Raw genomic sequence first — 24,025 nt, 5'->3', positions numbered from 1 at the left:
ATGGGGAAAGAAGGATGGGAGAAGGGGGGCGGGGTGGGGGTGGGGTGAGTGGCTGGGGGCTGCTGGCGGCAGGGGGAATCTAAAGATTATGGGGGCAGGGAGATGGGGGGGGCACGGAAACCTGACTTGGACCGGGAGCAAGTGAGGCAAAGGGAGGAGGGCTTCAGGGAGCAACTAGGAGCGGGGACAGGGGCGGGGACAGATGTTCCAGAGATCCCCCCGCCCCGTGTGTCTGCTGCTCGAACACTGAAGGCGATGGATGGGGTAGGGGGGAGACGCAGCGCGCGTGGCCCCAGGCGACTCATCGCTCAGCCGCCGCCCCCGCAGCGGAGGGGTCCGGGTGGGTGCCCGGAAAGGCAGATAAAGGGCGGGCGGGCGAGCGGGCCGGCGGGGGCAGCAGCATGAGCGGCGCGGAGCAGAGCCTCGCAGCGGACGCAGCCCGTGACTCCGGTGACCCGGACCGAGGCCGGGCTGCGGTCGCCTCAGCCTACCAGCGCTTCGAGCCCCGCGCCTACCTCCGCAATAACTACGCGCCCCCTCGTGGGGACCTGAGCAGACCCGACGGCGTCGGGCCTTGGAAGCTTCGCTGCCTGGCGCAGACCTTTGCCACCGGTGAGCTCGGGGAAACTGAGGCATGGGAGACAGGAAGCAAACAGGAGAGAAACGAGGTGCACTATCAGTTGGGAGAGGGGCAGGGGAAGGACTGGTGAGAAAGGCTGGGGAGGAATGTTCAGATTTGAGGGATGCTGGAGTGGGGGTGGGGGGGACTACGTGTGGGCTGCACAGGAGAGAGCCCGAGATAAAGATGCAGAGAAACAGATGAGGCAGAGATTGGGGAGAGGAGAGAGACAACTGGGAGAGAACCTGCCAGATCCCACTTAATTGCCACTGATTCGTACAGTTTGTGGGAACCGCTGAAGGGACATGCCCCTTCCTAAGGGACATCAGTTGACGATGGGTCCAGGAGTCAACAGAGGCGACCCTGGTGAGTCTAACTCTAAAGCCAAAGCCCTTCCCAGATAAAGACACATACACCTGGAGAAAGGGAAGGAAGAGAGAGAAGGAGCAAGATGCAGGTAAGGGAGGCAGTGATGGAGGCAGCCGGCCCTGGCATCAGGACCCTCTTCCCGTGCCCACACAGGTGAAGTGTCAGGACGCACCCTCATTGACATCGGCTCGGGCCCCACCATATACCAGCTGCTCAGTGCCTGCGCCCACTTCGAGGACATCACCATGACAGATTTCCTGGAGGTGAACCGTCAGGAGCTAGGACTCTGGCTGCAGGAGAAGCCTGGGGCCTTCAACTGGAGCATGTATAGCCAGCATGTCTGCCTAATTGAGGGCAAAGGGTAAGGGCTAGGTGGTGAGGGTGCAGGCAGGGGGTGCTTCTCTGAATTGTATGGGTCGGTGGCATGGGAGAACTGAGCATGGGGCAGTCCTGAGCCCCACTCCTGACTCCTGTCTTGTACCCCTCCGCAGTCAGACCTGGCAGGAGAAGGAGTGCCAGTTGCGAGCCAGGGTGAAGCGAGTCCTGCCCATTGATGTGCACCAGCCCCAGCCCCTGGGCACTGGGGGCCTGGCACTCCTACCTGCTGATGCCCTGGTCTCTGCCTTTTGCCTGGAGGCTGTGAGCCCGGACCTTACCAGTTTCCAGCGGGCCCTGGACCACATCACCACATTGCTGAGGCCAGGAGGTCACCTCCTCCTCATCGGGGCCCTGGAGGAGTCGTGGTACCTGGCTGGAGAGGCCCGGCTGGCAGTGGTGCCTGTGCGCGAGGTGGAAGTAAGGGAGGCCCTGATGTATAGTGGCTATGGGGTGCGGGACCTGCGTACCTATGTCATGCCCACCCACCTGCAGACGGGCGTGGATGATGTCAAGGGCATCTTCTTTGCCTGGGCCCAGAAGAAGGTGGGAGTGTGAGGCCCGGGGCACCCAGTGCCATGATGGTCCCATCCACCCAGATCCTCTGTTATCTGAGGTGGTACTTAATAAAGAAAACATTGTCTGCTGCTGAGTGTCAGTGCTGTCTGTGACTCTCCTGGAAAGCCACAAGGCTCAGAAGTTTCTTCTGTGATTAGGGGTATGGAAGGCACCAACAACCCTTGCCTTTCTTTTTTTTCCAGAAGCTTCCAAGAGAGTAGGTCTTTGTACTCCCCATTTTCCCCAAACTAAGGAGGGCCAAGGGCAGGTCCATTATATATATTACATCATTCAGCCCTCACACTCAGTAGCAGGTCCTGTTATCCTGTTAAAGCTGAAAGCTTAAGTAACAAATAGAAGTGGAGCCTCCTGGTTCAACCAAAAGCCGATGATCTTTCTTTGATGCCTTCTACTTTGAGGCACTAGGAGAATGGGGATAATTAGGAGAGTGGAATTTGCACAGGAGGGGGGGGCACTGTATAATCTAGGCACAAATGAAGGCTCAGGGAAATGAGAGGGAAAGAACTGACACCGACTTCCTTCCCCAACTCCCTCCAGAAGCCAGACTTAAGCTCTGCCCAGCTCCACTCTTGCTCTGCATCCTGGTCCTTACCATTTCTACCTCCATGTGCCTAGGTAGCGACCTGACCTCTGTTCACTGCCCCCAGCCAGCTCTGGGTCCTCCCACCTCCCTCATGACTCTGTCTCTTCATTCCCTCCAGCCTACCCTAGTCACACAAATGAGTGAACAAGGGTGAGACTCAGAATTGGTTTATTAAGAATTCCCCTCACTATCCTCCTGCCTTAAAATAGTTCTCAGTATCACCAGAATTTAACACAGGCCACCCAAGTCCCTGAGGTTAGAGCCCTGGCACAGCACCCCTCTCCCCAAGGAGCAGCGGCCAGGAAAAGGGCCAGAATCCAGTCTCCCTGCTCCAATCACAGAGACTGCCTTACAGATGGAAAGTTTCTGGAACTCCACAAATTGCCATTCTATCCTTCTGCAGCAGGAAAGTGCCAGGGGTCACTTCACCTTTACTAGGGTACAGGTACAGCCTGGCCCCTACCTGCCCTGGGGCCACCCTGCAACAGAGGCTTCTCTGGGGAAGACAGAAAACCTGACCCAGCCACAAGCTTTCTCTCCTCCTCCCTCCTCAAGCTTCAGGCTGTGGCAAAGGGGCTAGCAGGGAAAGTACTGGGGTCAGGGAGGCTGGCTGGCCCTAGGCAAGGAGACAGGGTGGCTAGAGTGGGCCCAGAAAGACCTCCTTTTCCTTCCTCTCTCTGCCTCTTAATGGCTGCTTCTGGAGGGTGAACTTGAGTTATGTGGGGGCCCTGAAAGATGCGGAGGATTGCAGTAGGAAGCAGTGGGAAAGAATACACACACACACATGCAGGTCAGACACCTGTATCCCCAGACAGAATCTAGGGAGATCTTGGGGCCTTGTGCAAAGTTGGTGCTCAATAAACAATTGAGGGTGATTTGATTCTCCTACCCTACTCCAACTGCCCCTTACTATTTGGTACACATCCATGCACTCATACTCATCTCAGACACTCATCTCAGGACACTCACTCATAAACTCACACTCAGTCTATTCATAGTCCCCTAACCCACATTAATCCACCTGCCCTCCCCCCTCCCCAATACTCACACACTTTAAAACCACTCACACCCTCCCCTGTACTCTCCAGCCTTGCATGCCCACACCATAGCCATACATACTGAGCCACCCAGCACACCACATACCCTGGGCCCATGCCTACGGTCCCCTCACTTTCCCACTGGTTTGGCCTGCACCCCTACACCCTCACATGCAGGCTCCCAACCTAAGTAGCAGCAGCAAAGGGGCTAGAGGAATTCCTCTGGGGTCCTGGCCCTGAAGGGAGAGTGGTGAGGCCTCCTGGGAGTCCGGCTGGGGCAACAGTAGGGTGGGACACTTCTCCTTCCCCAATCCCAGCAGCTGGGTCCCTCAGACCCCATGGGGAGAATGAGACATGCCTTGAAACTTGAAACTTCTCTGACAGCCAAAGAGCAAGTGTCCAGTGCCACCTAGTGGTGCCCTGGGGGAGGGTGCAGGCGAGATCAGAAGGGGATCCCACTGTATCCGCAAAGGCCCAGGGCACTTGGTCTCTCAGCTAAGCAGAGGGCTCTGACCACTCAGGTGGGGGAGAAAGCAGAGGTGGCTCTCCTCTCAGTGGGGCTAAGAAAACTCTCAATTCCAGCCCAGTTCAGCTCCAGGAACCAGAAGGTTCCCCCATTCTCTAGCCCCAGCCTCTGAAAGGATTGCAGACCCACGAGGGTCACAGGGAGGCTGGCAGTGGGGTGGGAAGGGCACATGATTCCAGGCCCACACCCCCTCATGTCCAAGATTAAGAAGCTAAAAGAAGAAAAAAGTTATCTCCTGGGTCTGGAGGAGACGGGGAGCCAGTAGGGAAGAGGCAGAACCCCCAGTGGGGCAGCAGACCCGCTCACAGGGTCCTCAGTCTAGCTTGAACTTGGCCTCTGATTCCTTCAGCAGGTACAAGCTGTCATCCTCCAGGAAGCTGTGGGCCGAGGGAGGAGCCCACTGAGATGCAGCTCTGAGTGCTACCCCCAGGGGCAGGGTGGGGCGAGTGCAGGCAAGCTTGGAGGGGGCCAACGGGCAGAACAGAGGCCCCAGTCTCCCCTAAGCAATGGGCAAGGAAGGCACAAAGAAGGGGAGCCACGGGCACGGAGTAGCACCCACCTGAAGAAGAGGACGTGTACAGGGATGGTGCTGATGTGCCATATGGCATGGGCATCCAGGACCCAGAAGAGAGGCGGGAAATCGAGCAATTCAAGCAGGGACAGTCCCTGCAGCAGCAAGACCACCGCCATGCACTTCCGCACGTGAGGCAGCCGCCGCTGGTTACGCAGGCACCAGGCCAGCCACCATGCCACATTCACCAGGCCTGGGTGCCATGGGGGCAAGGAGGAGGCTCATTCCCTGAACCTCCTTTCTCCTGAAGGCCACCCCATCCCCACACTCTCTGACCCCAGGACCGTCTTCAGCTGCTCCTCCTGATTTCCCCTCTCTCCCACCTCAAATTCTTTCACGTTACCCCAACCCTATGGGTCTCTCTAGAACCTCCTCCAGGAAGGCACCAGCCACCCCCCACCTCCCCCACCCCCCACCCCAAGCCAGCAGTTCTGCAAGGGTCTGGCCTCACCGATGGCCACATTGGCCGCCAGGTTGTAGCCATAGTCGAAGTGGACAAGGCTCAGGTAGGAGATGTGCGCGGTCAGCATTAGCAGCAGCAGGGCACGGAAGGCGCTGGCCACAGCTGGGTGCTGCAGCCCCACCGTCCTGCTCCACCAACCAGAGCCGCTCAGGTGATGGGTGGCCATCTCCAGAGCGGCATTTCCTGAAGCACTTCCTTGCCCCAACATCAAGTGTACAGTCCTGGAAGCCACTGCCCCTCTTTCCCCCACCACAGGCCAGCGAGACAGCTCTCATTCCCCATCCCCACCCTCACGGGCCTGGTACCCAGTGTGAAGGTTTCTTGTAAGGAGCCAGAGCACCCAGCCCTCCCCCAAGGCACAATTCCAGGACAGGTTGGAGGGCATGTCTGTGTGTGTTTGGAAGCCAGTGAAGAAAGCCCTGGACATGGTAGCCCCAGGGGAGGACTGGGTGACCCCTCTCTGCCTCCAGGGCCCTACCCGGTCCCTGCAGCCACCAAGGCAGGCTCACCTGACACAGCACAGATAGATTGAGTGTAGGATGACGGTGGAGGCACAGAAGTAATCCATTTTCTGAGGAGAGAGCCAGAGGAGGGGCCAGTGTGAGGAGAACAGGAGGTGGGCAAGGCTTCTAGAGGACACAGCCCAGGGAGAGGTCGGGGAGGGGCTGGCAGAGGTACAGCGGGGTCCAACCTGGGGAGCTGGGCCTGTTCAGTGGGACCCGTGTATCATGCTCCCTCTCTCCACTGCTGTTGAGCTTCTGAATTTCAGACTGACCCCTGTATTCACATTATATCATTTTTAAAAAACATGTTCAGCAAATGGCTCCTATTCCCTATCCTCTTCCGATTGCCGCCTTTACTTTGGAACAGTGCTTCTAACATTTTAGCGTGCAAGGGCAGCTCCTAGGGAACTTGCTGAAATGCAGATTCTGACCCAGTAGGGCTGGGCGAGCCTGGAGACTTGCCGTTTTGACCAGTTTTCTGGCAGTGCTGATGCTCTGGCCTGTGGACCATGCTTTGAGCACTGAGGGTTTAGAGGCACTGGGGGAGTGCGCCTGTTGGGACTCAAGAATTAAGAGCACGCCCCAGAATTAAGAGTGCAGCCTGGGGCCAGACAGCCATGGGCTCCGGTCCTGACAGCACACTTTAGTAGTTGGATGATGCTGAGCAAGTTACTTCTCCTCTTCAAGTCTCATCAGTTAAAAAGGGCTAATAATCGGGCGGGCAATGGTGGTGCAGTGGCAGAGTTCTCACCTGCCATGCCGGAGACCCGGGTTTGATTCCCGGTGCCTGCCCATGGGGAAAAAAAAAGGGCTAATAATCACGCCTGCATACCAGTCTCTCGTAAGGCTCCTGTGCCGCTCAGTGCACAGATCGGTTTGGCATGCCCAGCACATAGTAAGTGCTCCACAGTGGTAGTTCGGTTCTTATGCCACAGCCGCTATGAACCCCTCCTGGGGCCCCTGGAACAGTCCCATGCAGGGGTGGGGGAAACAGGAGGGGCTCTCACCTCTGTGAGGTCGGTGTCCCTGGTGTGAAAGACTGTGGACCAGAACCAAGCATTGAGAGAGACCTGAGGAAGGAGAGGGCCTGTGAATGTGCCGCCCCAAGGTGGGGAGACTCCCCTGAAGGTACACATGCCCCTCACCTTTGGGAAGGGTCACTGCCAGCATCTCTGACTGGATCAAATCCCACGAGGCAGAGAAAGGTGCTTTCCAATGTCCCTGGAGCCCCTGGACAAACCTGTGCCCCCCTATCCCAGTTCCTTCAGGTTCCGCTTCATGGGGGGGGGGGGGGCAGCCCCCCCACCCCGGTTCCGGCCTGGCCTGGGAACCAGTTCCGGCAGAGCCCAGTTCTTGGGTTATTCAATCACTGAGACAACAGCCCCAGGGCCCTTGCCTCCTCCCCCAACTGGCAGGTGATGACAGCCCCACCCGGGCCCAGGGGAGCCAGTGACCTCAGTCTCTGGGGGCGGGAAAGAGGTGGGTGGGGTGGAGGGGCTCGAGCCAGCTTGGGGTGTGTCCCGAAAGCAGAGAGCACCCAAGCTAGCAAGTGAGGGAGCCTCTGAGATCAAGCAGATCCTGTGGGCTGAGTCTCTGAGGAGGGCGGCAGCCAGAGGAGCCCTTCCCCCTGGCTGGGCCGGCCCAACCTGCTAGACCAGTGGCTGCTCTCCAGGCCTGGGAGAAGCAGAGGGCAGGGCTGGAGGGCTGTGGTGGGCAGGGGCCCTGGGGAAAGTTTCAGGCCTTTTGCTTGGAACTGAACTGCCTGGAAAGAGAGGATAAATCACCTTGCAATCGAGCCCTTTGCGGGAGTTGATGCTGAAACTTTTTTCAGGGACTGCTATGGCCACAGCAGAGGCCCAAGTTACTTAAGGAAAGGTGGGCTAGAGAAGAGATACACTCACTGGGCTGAGAGAGAAGGCTGGGAAAGCAGTGACAACCAGTCAAAGGAAGAAAACGAGAGTGGGATGTCAGGCCTAGGATGCCCTGGAGATGGAGGGATGCCTAAGGTGGCACCAGCTGGCCAGAGACAGGTACCCAGGTATCCTTGTTACCCTGGTCCTTCTGCCTCCTGCCCACTTTCCATCCAGAACTGCAGCAGGCTTATGAGAGAATGTGGGGAGCAGGGGGGTAGGTGGCAGCCCACAGAGTCACTGGGGAATTCTCACAAAGCTGGTCCCTGGGAGTCCCCAGAGGTTCAAGGAAGCCCAGTACAGCCAGGCTCCTCAGTACCCGGCAAAGGCACTGGCCTTCTGGGCCCAAGCTCTCCCCTGGGACAGATCAGGGGCTGGCCTAGGTGATTCCTTAGTTCCTCTCCTACACTGATGTCAGGTTATTTATTTCAGAGCAGGTTGTTTCCTCCTTTGAGGTACACACAGCACGGCCATCCTCCAGGCCGTGCACACATCCTCCAGCACACAACTCTAGGCTCCTCCCTGATGCTGCCCTTCCCCAGACACCAGTGGAGAAACAGTATGGAGGCTGGAAAAGGGACACTGCTCCCCACAAAGACTGTGATTCTTGGGGTGAATGTGGGCAGAGGAGTAGGCTTAGGGGTGGAGACAGAGACCATGAGGGGAAGGTTCCCTGGGAAGGCAAGGAGCAAGGGATATCCTCAGGAAAGACAGTTTGGGAAGGAGGGGAAGGCAGCTGGGGCTTGCAGCTAGCCAGGCTGCCTTGTCACCCATAGTAGGAAGGGGAAGGTGGTAACAGGACTGAGCTAAGTGACAGTTGGAACACTGAAAACAGGAGGGTTAGTGTATAGCCAGGGTTCAACTCTGTGGGATGGGGGCAGGTGCTGCTAGGTCTCCCGTTCCCCTCCTCCCAGAGTACCTTCCACTTACAGAGATCCACTGAAGCATGGGCTCTGCACTCCTGAAAATTCCCCTCTCCTCTGGGGAGGGTCCCATTGCTGGGGGGGGGGGGCTCCTCTTCTGACCCTTTCCCCAGACTTGGGAGGTAGTGTCACTAAGAATGCAGACCTAGAGCCAGAATGCCAGGTTCAAATCCTAACTCTGCCACTTCCTGTATGTCCTTGGGTAAGTTTTTTAGCCTCGGTGTGTCTCAGTTGCCTTTTCTGTTAAATGGGAATAATCACAGGATTTATAAGGATTCAATGAGCAACGCAAATATAGTATATAGCACCATGCCCAGGCCAAGGTAAAGCATCAGGTGTTATTTCTTCCCGACCCTCACATCTCAACACAGACCTAAAGCCAAGGAGGCCAAGTCTGCCTCCCACCTTCTCTGCAGGCCACAGAAGTCTGGGCAGAGAAAGGTACTCTCTGCAGCTGCCTGGGGCCACTCCCACAGTTCCAGGCTGGGGACAGAGTGCCCAGACCCTCCACAGTGAGACAGGCTCCCTTTCCTGGCCCTGGTTTTAAATCCTACCTTGGCCACTAAACGGCCATGTGATCTTCGGTGCGTAATTTGGCTTCTCTGAGCCTCAGTTGCTTCACCTACCAAATAGGGATTAATAGTGGTATCCACTGCATAGGAGGGTCGTGAGAGTGATGAATAATGAAATGCCTGGCACAGTGGAATCATTCAACAAATGGTTGCTAAAAAAAATAGATAAATGGTAAGAAATAAACAAATGTCATTGCTGTCAGGCACACCATAGGTGTCCTATAAATGTTGTTTTCCCTCCTCCAGTAGGCTGTACATACCCTACTTCCCTTCCCCTGACCCCCAACCTCCCCTCTTCAAGGTCAAACCTTGGGACCCAGGGTCTCTGGATCCCAGAATGCAGCTATGGGCGGCGCCCCCTCCACCTCGATCCTGAGCTACTATCCAGTAGTATGGACTAAATAGATACTATTTCTCTTCACTCAGAGTTTGTCATCAAGACACAAGCAAAGGAGACAGAGGGACGTGGAAGGAAGGGGAAAACCCCAAGATGCGAATGCATTGCTGCTCCCAGACTCCTCAGCCAAGCTCCAGTGGGAAGGTTGGGCGGTGAGGGGCAACTGGCCAATCAGATAAGCCAGGAAGGCAATGGGCGGCCCAGCAGGCGCCAAGAGCTGCCTGTAAACACCCAGGAAAGGGGGAGGCAGGGGCAGAGTGCCAAGGGGATGGGGCTGGAGGGGGACAGGGAACGCTGGGGGTGGGGGGAAGCATGAGGCTGTTTCAGTCTGTTGGAAAGAAGAAAATTGAGACAAAAATATCCCAGCCGTGAAACTGGTTGTATGCCAAGTGAGCCAGATCTGTCAGGAATTCGACCCCAGTGCTAAGCCCCAGTGCTCGGGGCTGTCACTGACACCGTGGCAGTGGGGACAAGTGGGTCTTTAAATAGCTCCCTGTCTCAGAAGTGGAGGAGGCAGAATGTTAAATATGATGCCTGCTGCCATCCTGGCCCCCCCCAGAGGCCACCGTGTTTCACCCTCTGCCTCAGGCAGAGCAGGCCTTCCCAGCTCACTGTGGAGAAAGACAGGGGGAAGAGGTGGATGGCCATGAGAGGAGGGCTTTTTCTACCATCAGAAAGGATTCCTGCCATTTCCCGTTCCACAGCCTCCTGTCTGACCTTCAGGAAGTCGTTCCTGAAGTCTAACTATCATTCTGCTGCTGTCTCAACCTATCTTTTCTCACAGTTTCCTCAGCAAAGGAGTTTTGGGCTTCCTTGCCATTCTCACCCTCTCACCTCTACACTCAAGGATCTTTCCTTACTAGAAGAAGGGGGCAGGGAGTCTCTGGCTTTGGCAGAGAACGGGGCCCCTAATTCCATGAAGTCAAAGGGCCATGGTATGCAGAGTTTGGTGGGCTCTCCAGCCCTGCCTACCTGTTTCCCAGCCCAAGCCCAGGCCTAAATGGCAAAGTAGGGGCTGCCTTCTTGTGGCAGAGCTTCATCAGCCCTGCTGGTGGACAGGGTATCCTCATTTCCCAGAGAAAAAGACTGAGACTTACTCTATGACCTAATCTGGAGCAGGTGAGGGGCCTTCCTGTTCCCGCCCAACAGAACTCGGGAGTCCCACTCACTCCCAAAGCCCAGCCTAGGACAAGGTCCACTGCTGCACCCTGCTTGCAGCTCAAGATCTCTTTTTTTTTTCCTGCAGAAGCGCACACAGGACTGAAGACCAAGTGTAAAATCCAAACCAGATTGTCAAAGGGCCTGTGTCCCTCAACAACTAGTGGTGGCAAGAGGGGATCCCACCTCCCAGAATCCTACATCCCACAGGGTGATGATGTAATCTAAAACACAGAGTGCAGGTGTCTGCCCTCTCCTGCTCAATATCTAGTTTTTCCCTGAGGGAGACTGCAGGATATCTGTGGCTGGCATGACCCCTTGCCAAGAAGGAAGTTGAGTTTCAGAGATCAGTGAGAATAAAGACACAAGAATCAGGGAGAACAAGGTGAGAGTTGTGAAGTGACCACTGGTCCCTGGCATTTGTTGTAAGGACAAAGGCTGGGCCTCTCTGGGTCTTCCCTGAGAAGCTCTGAGCTTTGTTCAGAGAATTTAGGCTAGACTGTCCAGTGCCCTCTAAGAGAAGTGGGTGGGGGTGGTGTGGGTTCATATAAGCAGTACCCCTGGAAAAGTCCCTAGGGAAAGGGGACAGGTGCACCCTCCTCAATTTCCCCACCCTTCCTGCTTTCTTGGTCAGGACCAAATTCCCTTCTCTGCAAAAGGCCGGAACAGCAAATAGTGGCTCCCTCCTACCCATGCCTGTGGCAGTTTGTGCTGATGCCAGGCCACACCTGCCCCTCAGTATGGCACTCAGGGCCTGATTTGCTGATCCTCTCTCCCTTCACTCCCCTTCACACAGCCACACTGTGGCAGGCTAAGCTTTCTAAGGTTGCCTGCCAGCCCTACATGCTCCAGCCTCCATACCAGAATTATTATGTGCAAAATTGTTCATGAAGCCCCTTTCTCTCTCTCACCCTCATTTAAAATTCCACAGAGCTTTCCAGGCTCTGATGAACAAGACCAGGAGTCCTTTGGCATCACCCAGACCCTCTATGGGCTGGCCCTATCCACCCACCTCCCTCCTGCCTGAGACCCTGGCCTTCCACACATGAGGCCTCTGCCTTTCAGGTCCTCAAATGACCTTCATTCCCTCCTGCTTTTGCACATTCTGAGTTTTCCATTTAGAATACTCCCCCTACCTACCCCAACTTACCTGGTTAACATTTACTCATCATTCAAATCTTATCTCAAATGCTCCTTCCTCAGACAAGCCTTCCCTGGTATCCCTGCACTAGTGTAGTCCCCATACCCCATAAACGCCTCTCCTTCTCTCCTCCACTATACCTTTTCATTGCTGCACTTTTACATTCAGTTGTGATTGTGTGACTAATACTAGACAGTAGGGACCTGTCTGCCTTTTTTTTTTTAACATGGGCAGGCACTGGGAATCGAACCCGGGTCCTCTGGCATGGCAGGCAAGCATTCTTGCCTGCTGAGCCACCGTGGCCCGTCCCCTGTCTGCTTTTATATGCTTTTGTAACTCCAGCACCCAGCAGAGTGCGTGGCACATAGTAGGTGCTCAGTACATGAATCAATGGCTGTTTTGATGGCAGGACAATTAGCGAGTGGAGAATGTTTTCTTAAGAGTTAAAATGGTAGCTTTGTTTGAGTCATTCATTGCAGCTTCTTGCTCTAACACCCTCTCCAAGGTGGTAGCAGTTCACATCTGTATCCCTGTCCATACATCTCACACCATTCCAGGCCTAGACACTGTCTCCTCTGAGCGGCCACACTGTGAAGGTGGGAGAACTCTCTGGACACTCAGATGGAACATACCCCGGCTTCTCCAGGGATGGTCTAATGCCAAGCTGAGCTCTAAGCTAGAGTGTGCATTGGCTGCCACTGCCTGCTAAGACTGGACTGGAACTGACATGGTGCCAGCTCCTCCAGAGTGCTCCTGCATCCTGGTATTGGTGACTGGAGTGTCCCAGAGGGTCCCTGGAGAGACCCATGGTCTCTGCATGTTCCCTACCACCCACCTTCCTTCTGTACTTATAACCTATCCTGTTGGGTTTGTTAGTAGCTTCCCTCTTGAGGATAAGAACAATGTTTCTTTCCTTTCTTCCTCCAAAACAACCTGGCCTAAGTCTCTGCTAGAAGGATAAGGCCAGTTTCAGCATCTTCTTGTTTTCTCCTCAGGTCTGATCACCTCATAGCTTCAATTTTCCCAGGGAAACAGAGGGGAAGCTGGGTAGGTAGAAGGCCCTTCTGGATGAGAACTGGGACCTAAGAGTCCCTCTTTCTTGGATGAGGGTGTAAAGCAGGACTCTAACCAGATTACCTACCCAGGCAAAGGCCACGCAGGTGTCGTACATGGGGGAGGAGGCTGGCACGGAGGTGCGGTAGCGGCAGAGCATTACCAGGCTGGCCAAGCCATTGAGGAAGGAGGCCACAGCAGAAGCAGGCTCTTGGAAGAACAGGAACCGGGAGAAGGGCCACTGAAAAAGGAGCAAATGGAGGGGGCCTGAGGAGCAGGCAACCCCCAACTGACCCAACCTACCTTTTCTTGACATGCTGCATCAACAAGCTTATAGCTGGCTCCTTAGCTCTGGACCTTGGCCAAAGCCTCAGATCAGTCCCTCCTCAGGCTGACAAGTCCTTGTCAATCTTTGGCTGAGGGTCACATCCCCAGTCCTGTTCAGTACTCACAGCACCATAAGCCCTGGTCTCTGGGAAGTAAAGATGGCTCAGTATAGCCTGGTGGAAACACTGTAGACCTGCCACTGAGAAGACATAAGTTCTAGTTGTTCTCTAGCAGTGACTACAAGCCCTCAGAGCCTCGGCTTACTCTGTGGCAAACTAAGGACAATAATTCCTGCCAACCTTCCTAGGCTGGATGAGATAATATTGCATCAAAAAGCACCAAGAGAAATGGAAAAGCTGATCTTCAAATTCATATGGAATTGCAAGTATCCAAATAGCCAAAACAATCTTGAAAAAGAAAAACAAAGTTGGAGGACTCACACCCCTTGATTTCAAAACTCAACTACAAAGCCACAGAAATCAAAGCAGTATGGAACTGCCTAAGAATAGACATAAAAACTAACAGAATAGAATTGAGAGTTGAGAAATAAAACCATTTATCTATGGTCAATTGATTTTCGACAAGGGTGCAAAGTACATTCAATGGGACTGAAGAGTCTCTTCAACAAGTGGCTCTGGGAAAACTAGGATCCACATGCAAAAGAATGAAGTTGGACCCCATTAGGGAAATGCAGTCATTAAAGAAATGCAAATCAAACCATAATAAGAAGCCACTTCACACCCACTAAAATAGCTACTATTTAAAACAAGCAAACAAAAAAACAAAAAAAAACAGAAAATAACCAGTGTTGAGGAGGATATGGAGAAATCGGAACCCTCTTGTATTGTTGGTGGGAATGTAAAATGGTGCAGCCTCTGTGGTAAACATTTTGGAGATTCCTCAAAAAGTTAAACGGATCAATGCCATATGACCTGGCAATTCCTCTCCTAGGTATATACCCAGAAGAACTAGAAACAGGAATTCAAACAGATACTTGTACACCAATGCTCAAAGCAGCATTATTCACAATGGCAAAAAGATGGAAACAACCCAAGTGTGTCCATCAACAGAGGAGTGAACAAACAAATATGGTATAGCCATACAATGCCATAGTAGTCAATTGTAAAAAGGAATTAAGTTCTGATACATGCTACAACATGGATAAACTTTGAAAACACTATGCTAAGTGAAATAAGCTAAATACAAAAGGGCAAATATGATCTGCTTCCACTTATATGAAATATCCAGAATAGGCAAATTGATAGAGACAGAAAGTAGATTAGAGGTTACCAGGGTCTGGGGAAGGGCTGGGGAATTATTTCTTAATGGGTACAGAATTTCTGTTTGGGGTGAATCTCTACTGGAAGGGTGAAAAAGTTTTGGTAATGGATGATGGTGATGGTTGTACAACTTGTGAAAATAACTAATGCCACTGAATTTTACACTTAAAAATGGTTAAAATGGCAAATTTTATGTTTTATATATGCTATCAGTATAAAATTAAAAAATAAAAAGGCACCAGTAATCTGTGCCTCATTGGGCATCTGAGGTGCTATTACTATTATTAATCCAGAACCCTACTGGAGAAGCAACAAAAAGCATGCCATAAGGGGTGAGGAAATTTGTTCCTGCAGGCAAGGTGGGCATTCTAACTACCCTAAGAAGCCCAGAGTATGATCTGAGGAAACCCTAAAGCTCCCCTGCCCTGATCTTATTTCCCAGAGGTAGAATATATTGGTGCCATTTGGAAGCCAGCAGATTTTGAGAACAATTACTTACCCCCAAACACACACACACCACCCCATGGCCAAAGCCCCAGCCAGATTACTTGGACAGTGTGGCCCACCTGGGTGGTATCTTCCCCTTACCACTGCCACACACTCACCTTGCCATGGAACTGAGGCACTTTGTGACCTTCCTGGAGGTAGAGGCCAACGGTGACCCACATACACTCATACCTACAGTCATCCCGACAGGTCCAGCCTGAAAAACAAATGTGACCTGGTGAAATCCCCAGCACCGGGAAGCACAGAGAGAGCTTGAATGGGGTCCAAGAGAAAAGGCCTGCATGTTGGTGAGAACCAGAAGAAATGTCAAAATCCTAGCATGGACAGATAAGAGATGGTGGGGTTTACACATAAAGGAGAGGGAGAGAGACAGAGAGAGAGTGTACATATGCAAGTGCATTTTGGAGATAGGGTGAAGTTCAGTGAACGAATAGAGATTTTTTTCTCTCTTCTTTTAGCCCAAGATGGGGATTTTGGCTTCTGCTGAACTCATCCATGGACACCTGGGTTTGTCTGCCCCAAGTGAACCAAGATCTGTTCTCACTTCTCACCAGAGAGAAGCTCCTGCTGCCCTCTCCCCTCCTATGAAAATGAAGCGCAAATTCTTCAGCCTGACTTCTGAGGTCCCAAACTGCCTTTCCAACTTTATCTCCCATTATTCCCCTCCATGCACCCTGCTCTCTGAATAAACCAAGCTGGCAGAGGTGTCCACATCTGCCTAGTGCTCCCCTCTCTTGATTCCCTCTGTCTGGAATACAAAGGGATAGGGAAAAGAGGACAAGCTTGCAATTAGACAGGCCAGAGCTAGAAACTATGCTTTATCACTTCCTGGCTTTGTTACCTTGAGCAGGGCACTACTTAACATCTCTGAACTTCCCCATCTGTAAAATTGAGAACATATGAGAAACTACCTCAAAGGCTTGTTGTGAAAAGTAACTGACCTACTGTGACACCTGTCACATGGCAGGGCTCACTATTTTTGCTCCTTACCCACTATGGCTGCAGGTCCAAATGCAGTGTATCCATCAGGGAGAACTCAGATAGAAAAACAGAATGTCCCAAGAGGATCCTCACACCCAATCCCTCAAAACCTGAAGCGATTCCTTCCTCCCTCAAATGCTTCCAGTGCTTACTCCAAGGGTCCTTTAGGGCTGAAACTACTCTCTCTCTTGTACTTGAGATAATGTCCCTGTGGGGACTGTGAGCCCCTGAGGGCAGGATCCCAGGTTGATTTTAGCATCACTCCAAAACCTTGTACCCAGGAGGTATTTAATAAAAACTCATTTGACCAAATATATAAAAAGTAAATGAAAAAGAATTCTGATACATGGCTCAATATGGATGAAGCATGAAGACATCATGTTGAATGAAAAAGACCAGACACGAAAGGACAGATATTGTATGACTTCACTTATAGGAAATAACTAGGATATGCAAATTTATAAGAGAAAGAAAATAGATTACAGATTATCAGGGGTAGGAGGGAGGGGAATGGGGAGTCAAGGCTTAATGGGTGCAGAGTTTCTGTGTGGGGGGGAATGGATAAGCTTTGGTAACGGTTAGTGGTGATGGTATCTTGGTGAATGTAATTCATGCCGCTGAACTGTATGTTTGAAAGTGGTTAAAATGGCAAAGTGTATGTAGTATGTTACTACAATTAAAAAAATAAACGAAAGCTCCTGGGAGAGTAAGACTGGTTGGTGAGACTCTATTCACCCTGGGGCTCTTCCACTCTTAGCAGACGCAAGACAGAAGGGTGGAGACAGGGTGGGCATAGAAGGCGGGTGGGGTAACTAACATAAGGAGATTGCAAATGAGTTTGGGGGCACGCAAGGGGCGGGGCCTATTCAAGGCGGGGCTTGTTCAGGGGCGGGGCTTATTCAGGGGCCGAGTTTACCTGCCAGACTCATGTAGATTGGCTGCCGGGAACGGAAGTGCCTTAGAGCGCCCCCTGAGCAGTTCCGCTCTTCGCACTGGCTCACGCAGTCGCGGTACACAGGCTCGCGGTCACCCTGGGAACCGCTCGCTAGCGCTGCCGCCCCGGCCAGCAGCACCAGTTGCGCCGCGGGTCCGACCATCTCCTCACCTTGGCCCGCCGCCGGTGAAGGAGCTCAGGAGCGTGTCAAGCTTTCACTTCCGGAATAACCGGAAGTCCCTTGTGTTCATTGTTCCCCTTTCCGCTGGTGTTTTCCCAGTTTAAGTAAAAGTTTCCGGATTTTTGTGAGCGCCTGCCCCGCCCCTCGTCCTTTTTTAAATGTCCAGATATTAAGCGATTTGAAAGAGGGATGCCTGGTGGGTTAAGGAACAAAATAAAGTGGTCTTTTATCACAGAGATCAGTAAAATAAATTGGTCTCTATGAATTTCTGTTTCTTTAACAGGGTCTCTCTTTTAGCTGGGCCTATTTTCCTGTCACCAAGCTCTGATAAATTTCATCTCCTAAATTTACCTAGAACTGTCCACTTCTTCTCCAAATGCCACTATTCTGGATAAAGCTATTATCATCTGTCCCCGAGACAGCCTCAGTTTCCTATTAATGGTTCTCCCTGCCTCTTCTTTCGCCTCCTCCAGACCGCGCTCCGTTTCCCAGAGTTCGAATTTGACCATGTCATTTCTCTCGTTAAAGTTATTTACTGACTCCCTATAACCCTCAGAATAAAATCCAAATTCCACAAGCCCTCTCCCTGCCCACTGGTCTCCCTCACTGCCTTGCAGATTTCCTTAAAGGGATCATGTCTCTCAAGCCTCTTGGCTTTGCTCTGCCTGTGTCCCTTTTGTCCTCGCTCCTGCTTATTCTTCTGGTCTCAGCTTAAACATCACCTCCCGAAAGTGACTGTCAGCGCCCCGAGGGTGATGTAGCATACAGCGGTCTCTTCTGTACTCGAGATGGGCAGTTCTGCCCACGCTCCCAGGACGTGGCCAGGGATAGGGCACTCAGTACGCTTTTAAAAAAAAGGTTAATGAACAACCTAATTCAATATAAGGATGTGCTGGTTTCCAAAAATTAAGCGGAGAACTCTTTGTAACAGGACCTTGGCTTTCCTATCCTGCCTCCTCACCCCAACCATCTCCTGCATCCCACCTCCCCCTAGACCCGCACTTCTCACTGAAGCCTGTTTGCTAGATGCAAAATAGTGACTGCCTTTCCTCCCCACCCCACCCTTTCACTCATGATCTACTTTTCCTTTTTATCCTGGAGGGTGGCATGAGCAAGAAGTAAAGTCGGATTCCATTCATTCCCTCAACAAACATTTCCTGCAACTTTCGCTCTAGCACCCTGCTAAGCCAGATGCAGCTCCAGGAGGCACCATTCACATTGTATTTTTTATGAATGGCGCTCCGGGGAGCACCATTCACACTGCATTTTCTGTGAATGCTGCCTCTTCCAGTGGAATATAACGTGAATAGTATCCCCTGGACAGTTGATAGTGATTGGGAAGTTGCAATGAATAAAACAACCACTCAGCCCTGCTGGGTTAGACCAGAACAATTGAGTGCTAATACTACTTTGCATCTGATAGATCAGTCCTTTTATAATACATTATTTTGCTTTGTCCATACTATAACTCTGGGATGGAATCTTTTTATGAGGATTTCCTATTTAAAGATGAGGAAATTTAGGATTAGAGAGGCTGAAATCCTGACAAAGGCAGGACCCTTACTTTAAAGGAACTCCAGGGTTCTTTTAAAACATTTTACACTGCCAATTTTGAAAAGCCTCATCCTATATTATATCAAGCATATTCAAACTTATCAACATCTCACATAAATAAAATGTATAAGTAACTATATGTAGTTGAATTGAGCCACTATAAGCACTTTGTGTAAATTTAATAAAATCTTAATTTTTGTAGTTTTCTTAAATTTTGAAGCTAACAATGAAAAGTTTTGTTTTCAGGTCACATACACTTTTATAGGTCCTTGAAAAGTCCATGCCTACATATTCAAACAATTCTGAGAGGGAGCAGTGGAGACATCTGTCCTGCTGTTTCAGTGGGAGATGGGGTGTTGCCTCTTTAGGATATCTTGAGGGATTTTCCTGCCAGCCCAGCCCCACATTTCTGGACAGCAGTTTCCCTACCTCTTCCTCTCCCAGTCTTTTACTCTAGAGCTTCCACTTTTCCGGTGAGCTGCCTTAGCTTAATCTGCCTCCTAATTTATATTTGGCTTCATCATTGAATCATTCCTTCAACACAAGCTTATTGAGCTCTACTGGATATAAGCCATTGCACTGGGCACTAGGAGAAAACAAAACAAAGAATTAATTGGAAATGGTTCCCAATCCAGGCCAGGGAGGAGAAAGATAAAGCAAATAGTTCAGTGGTATAAGGGCCCAATGACAAGCTGTCATATTCTTAGAGTAAAAGGGTCCTTATTCGCCAAATATTTGTTGAATTTTATCATGCGCAAGGTTCTGGAGACAGAGTGAGGAACAAGTCACTGTCCTCATGGCCAGAGGAGGGAGAGAGGCAAGAAACAGTACCAAACAAAAGACCAGGATAATTTCAGTGACAACGGAAGAGTAAATTGACAGAACCACTATGCAGGATAATTTGACGCATCTTTGCATGCACATACCCTTTAAACCAGTAATTTGCATAAACGCTTTAACCCAACAATTTCACTCTCAGCAGTAGCTCCAACATACCTAAGGTGCAAAATGGCAAAATGGTGTCAATACAAAGTTGTTCATGATAACATTTTCAATAGCCAAAAAAAAGGAATGACTCAATGTCCATCAGCTATGGACCTAAGGGAGATGCATACAATGGAATGCTGAGCAGAAATTTATAGGAATGGGGCAGATTTGTAATGCACTGACACGGATAAGCCTTCATGATATTTTTGTTAAGTGTAAAAAGCAAGGTGTAGAAGAGTATATGTATATAATATATATATAGTATGTTACCATGTGTGAGAAAAGCAAGAGCATATACAATGTTTGTTGTTTTAGAGAATATACCTAGAAAGATGTATAAGAAATTGGAAATAATTGTTGCCTCTGGGAAGAGGTGGGCTGTGTGGATGGGGACAGGGGAGTGAGGGACACACTTTTTATTCTTGTAGCTTTTGAATTTTGTACCATCTGTCTGCTCTATTAAAAACAGAGAAAAAGTGTAAAAAGAACTTCAGGCAGTCACAAGGGTTACAAGTTAAATATAATTGGACGATGTACCAATGAGCTGGTGAGGGTGGGGGTGGGGCAGGGAGGCTACTTTGAACTGGAAGGCCCTTTTGAGAAAGTGACATTTGAGCTGAAACCTCCATGACCAGAAGGAGCCAGCCCTGGGAACACCAGGAGTCGGATGGTTCCAGGCTGAGGGAACAGCCAGCGCCAAGAAAGGCCAGAAGACAGGAATGAGGTTATCATCTTTGAAGAACAGAGCAGCATCCAGCATGCTGGAATGCTGTGAGCACGGAGCCTGCAGCATTGAGGGACACTGAAGCATCAGTCAGAGATCAGATCCTATTGGGTCTCACAGGCCATGGTGAAGAGTGTAGGCAATGGGAAGCCACTGGGGTTGTTTTAGAACTGGATTGAATAACATGCTCTGAATTTTTCTTTAAAAATGTTTATTTGGCTGCTGTGAAAAAAAAAAAAAAGAAAAGAAAGATTGTAGGGGGCAAAAGTAGCATTTGAAAGACCAAAGGCTGGTGGCTGTAGCCCAGAAGAGAAATAATAGAGTTTAGATTAGCTGGTGAGGAGGGGGTGGGGGGGAGATGGAAAAAGTAGCATAGAGATATTGGAAGAGGAATCGGTAGATTTAAAGGACTGGACAAGGCAAGAAAAATCAGCAATGTAAGTTCAGTGAACTGATCATCTGAAACTCTAACTGTCCCCCCAAACCAGGATCTCATGATTGCCATAGTTTTATGCTTCTGGTAGCTTCCTAGTCCCCTCCTCCCAAAATCAAAAGTCAGAGGCACGGACATATTCATTCACCCTTAGTGGTCTGTCCTCCAGCAGCGAGGGGGGTGTGCTTCAGGATGAGTGGGTTGGCCCAGTGCTTGTGAGACAAGGAATCCAGGAGAGGGAGGGCCCAGTGGGGCTTTCAAGAGTTGGGATTGGAGAGGTCACTGCTCCCACACCAAAACCTAAAACACTGTGACCGACCAGGAACTATCCAAGCCAACTTTCTCCTATTTCAGACGGTAAAGTGAAGAATCATCCAAGGCCACACAGCAAAGCTACCATCCAAGGAGAGACCCACTCATGAAAAATGAGGGCACAGAAACGCACCCAGGACAGCCCTGTGTGCAGAGGCTGGGGTGGAAGGCACTCTGCCTTCATGCCATGCATTAAACCAGGTGAGGTGGAGGACAGAAGAGTCATTTTGTTTCTGCAAAGCAGCCCAGGGAGAGAAAGGGAGAGAGAAGGGCAATCTCTTCGCCTCCTGAGCCTGCATTCCCGAGACAGGTGAGAAGAGCTAAGGGCCATCATCAGCAAGAACAAGGCTGGTGTTTCTCTGGTGAGCTTGGCCTCTACCCACTCGCTAACCCTGGGCCTGGGGAGCAGTCTCCCGTGTGGTTAGGCTACAAGTGAATTGATCCGTCTTCTTATCAGAAGCTTCCAAGTTACTTTCCTGTGGCCCCAGGAAGGCCTTGTGCCTGCTTTTCTCAGGGATTCCTTCCATTGAATTCATACCAACACTTCCTCTACAACCCGTGCCCCAGACTGGAGGCCCTGCCTGGTAGGCTCTGGCTTGAGGCCTGGACCTCGGACTGTGGACTTTCCCCTCCCCTTTTCTGTTTGTTTTCAATCCTCTGACCCTTGGCTGGCTAGTGAGGTAGGCAGTGGGGAGGAGACTCCAGGGTGTACACAGACACACACAGGCGTACACACACAAACACATACACACACACACAGCCTCACATGCCCCCAAGTTTCAGTGGCTGGTCAATGATTGATTGGCATTTCACAGGTTGTTGGTTTCAGACCCTCAGAGGTCACCTCTATAAGTCAGGGTCTCGCGTTGGGCCTCTTCAGTGCTGGTGGCCACTTCCACAGCCCACAGGCCCAGTAACTGTTGTCCAAAGATCTTCTCAGGCAAATCTCATGCATCTGCCCCTCGGGCCCTTGGCTTGTTACCCTCTGACCTGCAGTCAGGCCCTTCCTTGGTACCCAGCCTCCCTCACTCTAGGCCCCTCTCAAACTCCTCCAACAACCGGCCCTATCCCGCTCCCTGATGTTTCCCCCACTGTCTTTGTCCTTCAGGCATCCTCTTTCCATGGCTCTCCTGCCAGGCCCCGCTGGGAGGGGCAGCAGAGGAGAGAATCAAATCAGCAGCGCCCACCCCTGCCCCCCTTCCTCTCCTCTTGTCAAACACCAGACAAGGTTTTTTCCCCTTCCTTTCTGGCTCTGAATGGGCTCATTCTCTCTAGTAGATTCGGCCCCTCTCGAGCCTCCTCCCCACAGCGTGAGTTCTGACCCCAGCTCCTCCCCCCCACCCCCTCTCTGCCCGGTCTCTGGTTGGCTCCGCCCCTCTGGGCAGCCTTGTATGCCAGCCAGGGGTTTGTTCTTAAGATCTCCAATGCAGAGAGGGGGGCTTGCTGAGGCAGGGCAGGGGTAGAGGGAGGGACTCTTTGTAGAAGGAGGGATTTACCCTGAGAAATCTCCTCTGGCTCCCCCACCCCAGGGGGGTTCATGGTACCCCTTGATTCAGAGCTCTCGAAACTAATGGATGAAGCCAAAGCTTTCAGAAGCCTCAGGTTCTGCCTCTGCTGTGTGGTCTTAGACAAGTTCCTTTACCTCTCAGGATCTCCGGGTTCCTTCCCTGTAAAATGGGGAATGATAACAGCCACCCCTGGTGCCTCGAGGAGCCAGTGTGAGAAGGAAGGTGGATGTAGGACAGAGGATGGCACAGAGAAGGATCCAATAAAGGATGGTACAACAGCAGCTTTCCTGGCTGCACAAGCTTTTCCTAACACAAGGGCTGGGGAAAAGCATGTTCCAGGGGAAAGGGACACCTCAAACCCTGACCCTATGGTAATATCCTGATGGTCTCCCACCAGCTGCACGTGCGATCACCCACGTACCAGCCCTCCCTCGAATATTTCACCACCAAGTAACTCTTGGAACCAGGTCAACACCTTTTCTCCCTGAGGGGCTGAGATGCTGTGGGTTTGAGGCAAGTTAACTAAATCCTATACCCTCTTCCTTAGGGAAGAGGGGCTGGTTTTGCTGGATGTTCAACTTTTTCCTAGTTAACCCTAAAACAGCCCTGGGCAAATTACTTAACTCTAATTCTAATTCTAACACCTAGAGAAAACAGGAATCTTGATGCCCGTCCTGGCGGGCTATTGTGTCCCCAGGAACAATGGTGTTTCCAAACATTTGTGATTATAATCCAAGGAATAAATTCATTTTACATCACGAACTGGAAACTACATACAAAACCACACTTACCCTTACTATGTTCTTACTCCACGGGATGTGCGCCGATCTTTTCTATTACATTCTATTTCTTAAAACAAACAAACAAACAAAAGTCTAGTCTTAATCATTTAAATTGGTTTCGGGGCCCTCTAATGATGAATCTGACCTGCGGTTTGAACAGTACTGGTTAGAGCTGGGGCGGGGGCGGATTTACCATAGGGTTAAGAAAGGTTACAGTTTCAGGCCCCTTATCTGCATATATGTGCATAATTTTGTACTTAATTATTTTCTTTTTTTAAAAATTAATTTTTAAAAATAAATTATAGGTTTACAGAAAAATCATGCAGAAAATATACACCTTTCCTCACACATACAACTTTCCCTATTACTAATAATTTGTATAACTGTGGTATCTTTGTTAAATTGATGACACAATATTCTCATAATTACACTATTAACTATACTCTATGGTCCATTAGCGTTCACTGTTTGTGTTGTACAGTCCTAGGTTTTTTTAAAATTTTTGTTCTAGTACCATATATACAACCTAAAATTTCCCCCTTTGCCCACATTCAAATATATAATTTAGTGGTGTTAATTACATTCACAATGTTGTGCTACCGTCATTGTACTTAAATTTGTATTCATAACTTTGTACTTCTTTTCTTAAAGAGCGTCTCCCACATCATATAAGCTTCAGGCCCCACAAAACCCGGTTCTGCCCCAGTAGAAGGAAATCCAGTCGATTTATTGAGCA

At 50.9% G+C, this 24,025-nt stretch overlaps 2 protein-coding genes across 5 annotated transcripts; one reads left to right on the top strand and one right to left on the bottom strand.

Moving 5' to 3' along the window:
- Positions 1 to 401: 401 nt before the first annotated feature.
- Positions 402 to 2,033, top strand: PNMT (phenylethanolamine N-methyltransferase). Of its 2 annotated transcripts, XM_077164527.1 has the most exons (4): positions 519 to 612; positions 902 to 985; positions 1,142 to 1,349; positions 1,480 to 2,032. In XM_077164527.1, the coding sequence occupies exons 2-4, from the start codon at positions 925 to 927 to the stop codon at positions 1,919 to 1,921; spliced, it is 711 nt and encodes a 236-aa protein (XP_077020642.1). In that variant the 5' UTR covers positions 519 to 612; positions 902 to 924; the 3' UTR covers positions 1,922 to 2,032. The 2 variants fall into 2 exon arrangements, with proteins under 2 accessions (XP_077020641.1, XP_077020642.1); XM_077164526.1 differs by lacking the exon at positions 902 to 985 and having other exon boundaries at positions 402 to 612; positions 1,480 to 2,033.
- A 643-nt stretch (positions 2,034 to 2,676) lies between these two features.
- PGAP3 (post-GPI attachment to proteins phospholipase 3) lies at positions 2,677 to 17,233 on the bottom strand. 3 transcript variants are annotated; one of them, XM_077164522.1, is made up of 8 exons: positions 16,791 to 17,048; positions 14,992 to 15,089; positions 12,868 to 13,020; positions 6,633 to 6,695; positions 5,632 to 5,693; positions 5,111 to 5,247; positions 4,648 to 4,852; positions 2,677 to 4,465 (listed from the first exon to the last, which is right to left on the bottom strand). In XM_077164522.1, the coding sequence occupies exons 1-8, from the start codon at positions 16,969 to 16,971 to the stop codon at positions 4,402 to 4,404; spliced, it is 963 nt and encodes a 320-aa protein (XP_077020637.1). In that variant the 5' UTR covers positions 16,972 to 17,048; the 3' UTR covers positions 2,677 to 4,401. The 3 variants fall into 3 exon arrangements, with proteins under 3 accessions (XP_077020637.1, XP_077020638.1, XP_077020639.1); XM_077164523.1 differs by lacking the exon at positions 6,633 to 6,695 and having other exon boundaries at positions 16,791 to 17,051; XM_077164524.1 differs by lacking the exons at positions 2,677 to 4,465; positions 4,648 to 4,852; positions 6,633 to 6,695 and having other exon boundaries at positions 5,165 to 5,693; positions 16,791 to 17,233.
- Positions 17,234 to 24,025: the final 6,792 nt, after the last annotated feature.

The sequence above is a fragment of the Tamandua tetradactyla genome, chromosome 6 (assembly GCF_023851605.1).
Source record: "Tamandua tetradactyla isolate mTamTet1 chromosome 6, mTamTet1.pri, whole genome shotgun sequence".
NCBI classification, from domain to species: Eukaryota; Metazoa; Chordata; class Mammalia; order Pilosa; family Myrmecophagidae; genus Tamandua; species Tamandua tetradactyla.
Note: the sequence above shows the minus strand (reverse complement) of the source record. Positions and strands in the feature narration are given on the sequence as shown.

What these genes read in the sequence shown, in the direction of transcription:
- PNMT (XM_077164526.1), top strand. Translation starts at nt 402, where the DNA reads ATGAGCGGCGCGGAGCAGAGCCTCGCAGCGGACGCAGCCCGTGACTCC. An exon ending in GGCGCAGACCTTTGCCACCG is followed by an intron (nt 613 to 1,141) that starts GTGAGCTCGGGG and finishes GTGCCCACACAG; the next exon opens with GTGAAGTGTCAGGACGCACC. An exon ending in TGCCTAATTGAGGGCAAAGG is followed by an intron (nt 1,350 to 1,479) that starts GTAAGGGCTAGG and finishes ACCCCTCCGCAG; the next exon opens with TCAGACCTGGCAGGAGAAGG.
- PGAP3 (XM_077164522.1), bottom strand. Translation starts at nt 16,971, where the DNA reads ATGGTCGGACCCGCGGCGCAACTGGTGCTGCTGGCCGGGGCGGCAGCG. An exon ending in AATCTACATGAGTCTGGCAG is followed by an intron (nt 15,090 to 16,790) that starts GTAAACTCGGCC and finishes TTTGTTTTTCAG; the next exon opens with GCTGGACCTGTCGGGATGAC. An exon ending in GTACACGTCCTCTTCTTCAG is followed by an intron (nt 4,466 to 4,647) that starts GTGGGTGCTACT and finishes CTCGGCCCACAG; the next exon opens with CTTCCTGGAGGATGACAGCT.